Source organism: Alnus glutinosa, chromosome 3 (genome assembly GCF_958979055.1).
Source record: "Alnus glutinosa chromosome 3, dhAlnGlut1.1, whole genome shotgun sequence".
Taxonomy (NCBI): Eukaryota; Viridiplantae; Streptophyta; class Magnoliopsida; order Fagales; family Betulaceae; genus Alnus; species Alnus glutinosa.
The window spans coordinates 28,364,319-28,376,803 of record NC_084888.1 but is presented as its reverse complement, the minus strand read 5'-3'; the positions used below and the strand labels follow the sequence as shown (position 1 = coordinate 28,376,803).

The 12,485-nt window shown below is 32.6% G+C and overlaps 1 protein-coding gene across 1 annotated transcript; it reads right to left on the bottom strand.

Moving 5' to 3' along the window:
* Positions 1-4,507: 4,507 nt before the first annotated feature.
* LOC133863312 (uncharacterized) lies at positions 4,508-11,510 on the bottom strand. The gene is made up of 5 exons (XM_062299258.1): positions 11,278-11,510; positions 9,834-9,953; positions 6,540-6,889; positions 5,890-6,429; positions 4,508-4,558 (listed from the first exon to the last, which is right to left on the bottom strand). Exons 3-5 carry the CDS (start codon positions 6,561-6,563, stop codon positions 4,508-4,510), a joined length of 615 nt encoding a protein of 204 aa, XP_062155242.1. The 5' UTR covers positions 6,564-6,889; positions 9,834-9,953; positions 11,278-11,510.
* Between the last annotated feature and the right edge of the window lie 975 nt (positions 11,511-12,485).

Here is a 12,485-nt window from a genome sequence, read left to right as displayed (position 1 = left end):
GAATACGAAGCAAGACACGATTTTCTCCAAGACCTGCAGCACACGTTATTTCCTTAACAGTTCAGCAGCACCGAAAAAAAAGGGACACGCATGATTGCTCTCCATACTCAGCAGCACCTAACCATGGCATGCATCATTAATTGCTTTACACAGATTCTTTCCATGATGGGCACCCATGCACAAAGAGCTGCCCCACATGCACGTTAATTCCTTCCTTAAGGAGCAGCGTTAGACACGTTCTTTCCTGCTGAGCAGCACAACATAGACATGTCTTTCCTTGGCAAGAGCAGCCGATCGAATGCATCCAAAATCTGGCAGCAAGAGACATGCGCAATAAGAGAGATTTCTTACCAAAACCGGGTGATACACGAGAACTAGCGAGACGTCCCAGCACTGCACCAAAAGTCATGTTTTCTTTTTTCCATAACAAGGCAAAAGGTGGAAATAAGTAGCACGAAAAAGACCTAGCAAATTAGTGACATTAGTATATATATATATGAGAATTTTCTCTTGTAAAAAGTGTGTGGAGTCTAGGCCGAATGTAACGCCCCGCCTTTTACAAAAAGGCGTAAGTGAAAATTTCGATTTTCACGTGACATTACGACATCATCAGAGTTATAAATTGACAGTGAAATATATATTTTTAACAATAACACATTAGAACTTCTATCAAAAATACTTCAAAATATATAGAAAGAGTGTAATTAAATAATTACACATTAAAATAGTATTTGTGCCACATATGGCACGGATAATTTACAAATATTATAATCATAGCATCATTAATACATACCAACAATAATATAAATATTGTTCACCGAATATAATAATAATAATGGACTAGACATAGTAGTCCATAAAAATGAAAGGCATCTTAGCCTCAGACACTGCTACCAAGATCACCTAAAGGTCTGGACAATCCTAATACTCATCTTTTTCATAACCTGTATTAATATATAATATAGAGAGAAATAATAATACAAAAATACCTAGTGAGTCCACTGTTTTCAATAATGATATGATTGCTGATTTATTAGAAATAAAGAACACAATGCAATGACATAATAAAATGACAGTTTTATATGTAAAGTTTTATTTATTTAAATAACCATTTTTTTCTAGCATTCACCTTATAGAAACGTAACTCTAACAAATAGATTCAAAGAGACATTACTCCAGTATATAAAATCTAAGAGACGTAACTCTTGTCTAATGTATTATAGGAGACATTACTCTCGTTTAACGAATGATAGGAGACGTCACTCTCGTTTAGTGAGTTCTAAGGAAACGTCACTCCTCTAATAATTTATTATCTTTTTGGCACAGGCAGGCGTCACTCCCTGGTCCGTAGGCAAACGTCACTCTCTACTCTGTTTTTTATTAATATTTTTGGCACAGGCAGACGTCACTCCCTGGTCTGTTGGCAGACGTCACTCCCAACTCTTTTATAATTAAACTCATTACTTAAAATAACAAAATATGCAAATTTCACGTGCGCAAACAATTAAATAAAGCAGAAAAATCATAACGTTATGGAAATTCATCATCACCCCAATAAGTAAGAAATACTCACAGTTCTATCCTGCTTTAGATAATATTCACAAAAGTGCTCACTGCAATACAATTTTGTACATGTGATAGTGTGTTAGTATGAAATTTCTAAGAAACATATTCTCATTTTTGATATCTTAATCCTATTATTATTCCGACATAGTAACGGCATCAAATAGGTTAATTATATTACCACATATGTTATGCGGATATTATTACGCTATTTATTAATTAACGTCCAAAATACCTTTTAAGTAAAATAAATATCGCAACAGCATTAACATTAAAAACTTATATATTTTAAATACCATAATAACTCCATTAATATAATGGGTTTTACACTTTAAAAATAACTGAATAGTACAATGATATAAATATGAATAATTCTAATTTCATACTTTATAAAATTTGGCAAAATAACGGGGCTACAAAAATATTCATTTTTTCCACTAAACATATTTCCCTTATATATATATATATAATCATAAGAGTAGTAAGTATATATATATAATCTGTATCATATATTTTATATATATATATATATATATATATATATATATATAGATAGATATGTGTACCGAGTGTTTATAGATGATATAACTATGCATATATACCACTACAAAAAAACATGCAGTTGGCCATGCGCATTTCGCCACGTGTATGGACACTGTACACGTGGCTAACAGTTGGCCACGAGTTATTGACCACGTGTTCCGCGGGTGTTAGATCCGGGTGTAGCTAATTTTACAATTGGCCGCGTGTACAGTAAAACACGTGGCCAAGTGACCACGTGTACAGTAAAACACGTGGCTGACAGTTGGCCACGTGTATATAAATACACGTGGCTAACTGTCAGCCACGTGTACTAATATACACGTGGCAAATTTTAGAAATTTAATTTTTTTTTTAAATTAATTAATTAATTTGTTAATTAATTAATTAATTTCTTTTTGTTAATTTCTTTTTCATTTAATTAATTTTTTTTTGTTAAATTCCTTTTTAATTTTTTTTTTCTTGTTTCTTATTTTTGTTAAATTCTTTTTTTAGTTGGACGTACGGACATGGAGAGAGAGAGCGAGGGAGAGAGAGAGAGAGAACACTGAGAGAGAGAAGGCCGGTGGTACAGTGACGGAGAGAGAGAGAGAGAGAGAGAGATACAGAGAGAGCGAGGGAGAGAGAGAGAGTGAGCTAGAGAAAGAGCGAGGGAGAGAGAGAGAGAGAGAGAGAGAGAACACTGAGAGAGAGAAGGCCGGTGGTGCAGTGATGGAGAGAGAGAGAGAGAGAGAGATACAGAGAGAGAGAGAGAGCGAGAGAAAGAGCGAGGGAGAGAGAGAGCTAGAGAAAGAGCGAGGGAGAGAGAGAGAGAGAGAACAAAGAGAGAGAGAGAACAAAGAGAGAGAGAACACTGACGGAGGATGCATGCCTTTCTAAACCAAGTATAATTTATATACATATATATATATATATATATATATATATATATATATATATATATATATATATATATATATATATTATATTTCAAAGCAATGGGCACGTGGGTGCGCGGGAATTGTCCCGCGCGCCTACCTGCACAAATTGGCCACGTTGCCTTAAGCAACGTGGCCAAATTCCTGATGGTATAGTTTAAATATATTTTTTATTATATATATATATATATATATATATATATATATATATATATATATATATATATATAATTTATAGTGTACAAATTTCCAAAAACAATTAGCTACGTGTATAAAATACACGTGGCCACTTGGACGCGTGTATTAATAAACGTGGCCAAATGGACACGTGTACAGATATACGTGTCCAAGTGGCCACGTGTATTTATTAAACGTGGCCAAATGGCCATTTGTATTTTATACACGCGTCCATTTGGCCACGTGTATTTTATACACGTGGCCACTCGTTTTTCATGTAAAAATAGCCACTTGTCATGAAGACACATGGCTATTTGGCCGCGTGGCTACAGTAACAGCTATTGTAGACAAGCGGCAAATTACAAGAATTTTTGTAGTGTATATATAGATATGTGTACTGAGTGTTTAAAATGATAAATATATGTTTAATGATAAATAATCTCTCTCTCTCTCTCTCTCTCTCTCTCTCTCTATATATATATATATATATACATTATCATATATTTTTATATGTATAACACTCACACTGATTAGTAATATATATATATTCATAATAAAACATATATCTATAATACTCACACAAACACTTCGTTATATATTATTACACATAGTTCGATACACACATATTTAGAGTCAAAGTGTCCTCTTTTTTTATTTCTTTTAGGATTCAGATGCCTCTAGTTCTCTTCTTCTTGGTTTCATTAACCTTTATATGTTTTCCTCTTTTCTTTTCTTTTTTCCTTTGTTTTTTAGATGACAGAGAGAGAAGGGGGAGACCTTCTAGACTATTCTCTTTCTTTCTTTTCTTTATTATCTACACACACTCAGAGAAATGAAACAGAGAAAAAGAAAGAGACATGAGAGAGCTTACCTACGGTAAAGGAGATGATGGTTTTGATTAAAGTTTGAAGGAAATTAGAGGCTTTTCAAGAGCTGGAGTTTACTCCTGTTTGGTCTGGAGGAAGAGTAAGGTATGCTGGTTTATGGGTAAAACGACAGAGGAGGTTCCTCTGTTTTGTGCTTTAGTAGAGACAAGAAGTGTTCTCTTTTGCTGGGTTTTCTTTTTGGCTTTGCTTGAGAGGAAAATAAAAGAGATTTTGCTAGAAAGAGAGAAGCTTCAAGAGCTTTGAGAGCAGAAACTCACAGAGAGTTGCAGAGAGTGAGAGTTTCGGTTTTCTTTGAGGTGTGTAGAATGATCGCAGTGCAAGCTTCCTATTTATAGGATTTTTGATGGCTGGATTTAACCCGACTGTCTTGTGATCGACGGCTGGGGCGTAAACGTGTGTTTGATGAGCTGTTTCAAAGTACACTCAGAAGGATGAAAGTCTTTGCTTGGGCGACAATTTCTTATCAATATCTAACTGGTATATACTAATATACTATATAGGTTCTAACATAGCACTAGTTTCTTTTTAACTAAGTTTCCTTTAGTTTCTCTCTTATAGCTGCTGAGTCGGACACGTGCACTTGCGGAACAGTGGAAGAACAACAAGCATCCGATCTCTATCTGGCGTGGACTGGGCTGGGTGTCAATTGTGTATGGGCTGGGCACTATCAACCTGTGAGCTGAGTTTTATAGGCTGGGTTCATAAAGAACTAAAATGAGCCCACAAATTAGATAACTGAATTTTCGTTCTATTTAGAGGTATAATTTTTCGCGGATGTTTTCAGGTACTAAATGGAGTCCAAAAATTATGAAATTAGGAGGGTAGTTAGAAGACTTCGAGAAAAGCGTTCTGGCTTTTGAATCGACCAAAACGGAGTTCGTTTGACCCTAATCTCGTTATTCCAAAGTTTAAGGTCCGTTTGAGTTTTTATCAAATTAAAACTATAAATGATTCTAAATGAATATTTATTTTCTGAATATTTATTCTTTTACCTTATTATTAGGTTTTTAAATCATATTTTAAGATATTTTATTCAATATCTTAAAATACGGGGTATTACACTGAATTTCAAAGATTTCTCTTACAACATTTTCTTCTTGTAAGTCTTTTTATTTTTGATGTTTTTAATACAAGTTAATATATTATTTTTAGTCATGAGAGGCTAAACCCTCAACTAAGGTTGAGGATGAAGTCTCACTTATAATTGGCAACACTATTCTCATGTGATGTATTATTTTCCAATTTTAATGAATATTGATTTTTCAATTGTTTTACTTCAACTCAATTTTGTGGAATAATTTTTGGATATCTTTTGTGATTCAAAGATGCATTTGATGATTTAAGATAGTTTCATAAAATTGTTTGTGCTTGGTTTTCTTTGTTTAAAAAATTCGATATCCCTTGTGATTTATTCTATGGATACAAATGATGTTTTGATTTAAATCGGATATCTTGCTGTGATCTATGGATACACTTGATGATTTGATTTAAATTGAATTTCTTTTGTGATTTGTGTAAATAATAGATACATGGGATGATTTTGATTAAATATTAGAAGCAAAAGTAAAACATACTTAAGATTTTATTGTGAGAACTTTGAGAAATATTATTGATCATGGGAATATATTGCTATGAATTTGTGAGTGCGGATTCCGATACCTTAATGCTTTTTTCTACTTGATTACATTCACTTTAATTTTGTTTATGCTTTTGATTTTTTATTTACAAATACAATCTCTCATTTTTTTTTTTTGGAACTAGGTTAGGATTGGATTGATTTAAATATAAATTTTGTATTCAAAAACACAATTCCCTATGGGATCGTCCTCGTATTTGCAATCCATTAACTGCAAATGATTCGTACACTTGCGAGTACAATTAAAATTCACATCATAGTAATCGTAAAAATGAGAAGAAAGATAACACCAACCTTCAGGATCATCCCCGTCAATTCGAGGAAAATCAAGGCGCAAAGGCTGAGTTTGAAATGCCTTACCGGAAGAATTAATCTGGAAGGCTTGATCTCCATTCCTGTTGGATTCACCATTTCTGCCATTACCGTCCACGAACTCTGTCTCCTTGAACTTGAGCAGCAATTGGAGTTTACGAAACTGATCTTCTTGTCGTTTGCAGAGATCCTCTTGTGTTTGTACCATCTCCGCTTGATTCTGCCGTAAACTCTCCTGGACTCCTGCAATCTCCAGCTGCAATGTGGAAAATCCATCCTGTAATTCCTGAACTTCGTGTGACGCCGATATCGTTTTTGTCATGGTAACTGAGCAAGCACAATGGATCTTAGGGCTTTGATACCACTTGTAGTAGTCAAATTGTTCTGTTACTGAAACCTAAGTGAGAAGTGAGAATTGAGATAAATGTTTGAGAAATGAAGGAGAGAATAGAAATGGGAGAACAAAAGCTTTACTAAGAATAATGGCAATTCAAGGAACCAACCAACCTCCAGATCTAATATGATATACATTCAACTGAATGAATCCTCCCTCAAGCCCTTCTGCCCTTTTATATAAGATTCCTTCAAGTTTTGCCTAACAACAGGAATTGAATTCAACTAACAGAACTAACAGAACTAACAGAATTACAAATAAAACGACTACGTATCTAACTACTTACAACCCAAACGACAGTGTTTATTCTATCCTTGTGTGATACACATCCAGGCACCAGTTGCCATGTAGCTCATCAGTCAACATACTCTCCATGTGTCAACAGCATACAAACTTCAATGTCAAGCTCGTTACACGAGCAGAGGGACAATTTTTCTTATCATATTGCTTCACAAAGTTGAGTCTGCAACGAGAGAGAGATGAGAGGACGAGAGAGGTAATTCCCCAAATTTATTTTTTTTAAAAAAATATTTCTTTATTCATATTAAAGAAAAAATCAATTAGACTAAAATATTCTTATAAATTCAAAAGAAAAATTGTTTAATTTTTTTAAAAAAAAATCCAATGCATAAATTAAAAATCAATTAGACTAATGCATAAGGATAATACAAAATCCATAGAGTCACAATTGATCAGGCAAATGCACAAGGATCAATCATATGTTCTTATCATTATTGATCAAATTAATGCACTAAGATAATACAAAATCCATAAACTCACGATCGATCAAATATTCTATCGATCCTGTTATCCTATCATAATCAATTGGACTAGTACATTAGGATCAATCGCACATTAGATCAAACCTTCATTGTGTCAAGTTTGGTTGATCAAACTCTATCACGATCGATCAGAGTAATACACTAGGATTGATCGGATGTCAAATCGATGAATTAATGTGTCAAGTGTGATTGATTGAATTCAATCATGATCGATTAGACTAATACACTATGATTGATCGGATCTTCTATTGATCCTATTATCATATCATGATCGATCGGATCTTCTATCAATCCTATTATCATATCATGATCGATCGGATCTTCTATCGATCCTATTATATCCTATCATGATCGATCGAACGTTAGATCCAACTCTATCACTATTGATCGTACTAATACACTATGGTTGATCGAATCTTCTATCTATTCTATTATCATATCATGATCGACTGGACTAGTCCACTAGGATCGATCAGACGTTAGATTGAAATTTCAATGTGTCAAGTTTGATTGATCAAACTCTATTATGATCGATTGGAGTAATGCACTAGGATCAATTGGATCTTCTATCAATTCTATTATCCTATCATGATCGATCGGATCTTCTATTGACCCTATTATCCCATCACAATCGATTGAACTAGTACAATAGGATTGATCAAACTTTAGATCGAACATTTATTGTGTTAAGTATGATTGATTAAACTGTATCACGATTGATTGGACTAATGCACTAGGATCAATCGGATATTCAATCAATTGGAGTAATATACTAAGATCGATCGAATCTTCTATCGACCTTATGATCCTATCATGATTGATCGGACTAATACATTAGGATCAATTGGACGTTAGATCGATCAATTAATTTGTATCGATCATTGATTGTCTCATGATCGATCGGACTAATGCTCTTAAATCATTCGATTGATCTTATCATGATCAACAAGAAGAATAAGAATCCCTAATAGGAAGGGGAGAATGATGAAACTTCTTAAAAAATGTTTGGATCCATATCACTTGTTTAAATATATGGACATTGTGAATATTTATATATATTTTGTGAAAAATATAAACAAGCCTCATCAACTAACAACCTATTTTAAAATAGTTCCATCAATTTTCAAGCGTGCTAAAGTGACCCATCAAACTACCAGCCCATGGTGTGACCGTGCGCCACCCCCAGTGATCTCAAGGGTAGCTCGCGAGCCATCCGAGGTGGGGGTGGCTTGCATGGACTAAATTGTTATTTTAGCCTACCTTGATGATCTATGAATTATTTTTATTTTACAGGAAGCGATTTGTAATTTAGGCCAATTACAATGACTGATTTTGTATTTATCTTGAAAAAAAAAATAGATTTTTTGTTTTTTTTTTTTTGTTTTTAATCCACCCCCTTGGTTTTTCTTCTTCTTTTTTGTTTGTTTAAAAAATAGTTTTTTTATTAATTTTTTTTAGCTTTGAAGAGAATAAGAGTACTATCGAAAAAAGTGATATTTTTGGCACACTTTGGAAGTTTGATGGTTCACTTTAGTAAAATTGAAAATAAGAATAGAAAAAATAGAAAATATTAAATTTCGCTAATAATATAAAACAAATCAGATTTCACTAATTATAGGTTTCGTAACTTTTTTTTTTTTTTTAAAAAAAAGATCAATAAATATGTATTTAATAGGCTAATACATATATATATATATATATATTTTTTTTTTTTTATTATGAAGGGTCAATAGCAGCAACCATTAAGGTAACCGCTAATAAGAGACTTTTAGCGTCAACTATTTGCTGCCACTAAAACTCTCTTTGTAGTGGCGACCCATAAAAGTTGCCACTAAAAGTGACTATTAGCGGCGACTTTGCGGTCACTGCCAATCGTGTCGACGGTAATGAGACAATTTCTTGTAGTGCGTATGGGCTCAAACTCCATGTAGAATATGTAACTGAAATGGAGAGTGAATTGTGAAGTTAAGATTTGAACTTATGATATTTGGCTCTAATATCATGCCAAATTACAATTTACCTGAAAATAGCTAATAGGAAGATATAAATTTAATCATTTAACCAATAATTCAACAAACTCAACATTTATGGATTACATGATGATATGCATACACTATATTACGTGTATGACAAGATATAAACATGTCGCAGGAGCAACTTTATTTATACATAAAACTTGTATTACATGCGAAAAAGCAACAAGCACAAACATCTTTAAGTTTAAATCCTTAAACCTTGGCAAACCCATATGATTAGTTTATCGGGTTTGCTATAATAACTTGGAAAGAAACCTAATTATTACAAATTCATTTATGATTCTACATATGGTCAATAATAGGTAACCAGTTTTAGATATGCATATGAGCTGTAAATGCTTGAGAAACGCTACACCAAGTTCCTCTGTGCTTGTTCCATAATGTGGCAGTTGAAAAAAGAGAGGAAGTAGATCAGATTAAAATTCCATATACTAGAAAACTGCATGACGTGACAACTGTTTCATTAAGGATTAAACACTTGAGAGCGTAAAAGAATGTATTTGAATAGCATTTCTCTAGATGCATATCTAAGTGCGGACCATCAGGATACAAACACAGTGGGAAGTGAAAACACCTTTCACACATTTACCATATTGTAGCGTCTTCGGAAACATTTTCAAGCATCTCTTCCGACAGATGAAGTTATGGCTGCACGGCAGCCACCCCAAAAGAAAAAATCTATTAGGAAACTTTTGCTTCCAATAACGACCTATCATACAAAGAGACAATGGTTAAAAAGAAAATGCATGAGATCATGCTTACAGGAGTAGATGGTTCTTTCAATGCAAATTGCAGTTACGTTATTGTGATGATAATATCTTGAAGACTATCATTCGATGACTCTCTACAGGATTGTATCATCTCCGCATTAAGTGGGGTATACAAAATATTCCTTTTTAAGGTTCTATATTTTTGTGCAAAATTCTATTTTATATACGAAGTGTTAAAACCAAACAAAAGAATATGAATGATTATTCCATTTCAATATCTTCTACTCTTATAAATACTCATTCCTATTTCTTAAAAAAAATTATCATTTTGTGTACCAAACGTTCTCGAAGTATCTTTTTATATAAATACTCATTCCTATTCCATTGATTATATATATATATATTCATTTTCCAGCTAACAAATTGAAGATAATTTAATTTTTACAGTTTAAAAAGACATTAATAATTTCAATAAAATTAATGACTAATTATTTGAGAAGACACCAGCTTAACTTTGACAATATTAGAACCTACAACTATTTTTTTTTTGAGGGAATAGAATCCTCTCCAAAGTGAAATGAAGATGAGTAATTTCATTGAGAAACAACGGTATGTTTGGCTAGTTCTCAAAAGCCACCTAACAAAATTAATTAACGACAAGTTAAAACACCCGGATGCACATATTTATATTTTCAAAAAATTGAACGTTATAATTAATAATGATTAAATTACCACTGGAATCTCCTATCATAGTTACTTTTTGTTTTCCAATTCATTTTTCAAAGACACTATGTATTATCTATAAATTAACTTCATACATATATGTACTTGTCTCATACCGTTTAACCCAAAAGCTAACGATATATATGATATTTGATTTTTCTTAAGAAAAAAATTTACCGACTATGAATTTTTTTTCTAAGTTATTTCAACTGTATATATTCATTGGTATGCAACACTGATAAAAATTTGTTTTTTTAGAATCTTTAATATATTTTATCTCAAGATTAATATATAAGATCAATCCAAGCCTAGCACTAATGTATATATAATGCTCGATCAAGAAAACATATAATCCATACACTAATTAATTAACTAAAAGATTTATTGTCAATAACTAGACTACTTTGGGGGATCGACCATGCATGGGTGATGGGTCTATATATATATAATTACTTAACAAAAAAAAGTTTAATTATACCATATATACTTCTATTAACTAATAATGACAATAATAAATTCATGCTAAGATTATTTACAAAAAAATAAAAAAAATCATGCTCAGATTATATTTAAGGTGGCATTACAGGAAACCTAGAGTACCTATGACATCTTCATGTGCAACATGAGGAGCTACTCCTTGGCTGTGTGGAGTGGCCGAGTAATGGACTTGTGACTGATCAGTTGCGTCAGCAAGGAAGGTGAACATAAAATAGAAAGCGAACAAATAAACATATTTCAGAGTCCTCGCCATATTTTGATCACTTCTTATGATAAAATGGGATATTTGAAGTGTTGAGGTATTTATAGCAAAAGTTGATCCATTATTTCACTCTTTTTCTTTTTCTTTTTACATATATATATATAGCTTTTATCTTAAATATAATATATATATATATATATATAGCTTGTTTAAAACATTAAATATATCCATATATGTAAATGTGTGACTACTTATTACTCGTATTGTATGGCCAAATTATCCACATTAAAGAAAAAGTCGACACCTTTTAGTAGGATAGGGAGGTTTTACATCAAATCGCATCGTCCGTATGATGACTTTTAATTAACCTTAGAGGGGATATAAAATATTGATATTTATTATAAAATATAAACCAATAGATTTAATCGTTTTACCATAAGATGTCTATTGATACTAGCGTAAAAATAAATTCATTAGATTTGTAATTTATTGCTGGTAGTGGATCTGCCGATGAACAAAGAAGTTACTTTTTTTCTTTTTCTTTTTTTGGTTAAATACGTTACAGCCCGCTGTGACTTCAAATATTTATTTTTTGCCCCATGTTTTTTTATTTTTATCACATGTAGTACTTGTGCTATTGGAAAAGACAGAGATGGTACCTACGTCCATTTTTCCGTCTAAAACTAACGGCTTTCCACGTCACCAACACGTGGCACCATTAAAATTGCAACAGGTGGCAGCACATTTTTTTTTTTTTTTTAAAAAAAAAAAATTATTTTATTTTAAGGCTTAAAAAAAAAAAAAAAAACTAAAGCCACCCATTTGGGCCACATCCACCCAATTTTGGCCAATAGCCACCCCCATTTGGCTTGTGGGTAGCCGAACCACCCCCGTGGCCCATGGGGGTGATTCGGCCACCTCCAAGAACCAAAGTGAAAAAAAAAAAGGAAAAAAGAAAAAAGAAAAAAGAAAAAAAAGAAAAGGAGATGTTTTGGCACTTGGGGTGGCCAAACCACCCACATGGCCCTTGGGGGTGGCTGGCCTATTTTTTTTCTTTCTTTTTTTTTTAAAAAAAAAGGCTTAAAATTTATAAATTAAAACCACGATT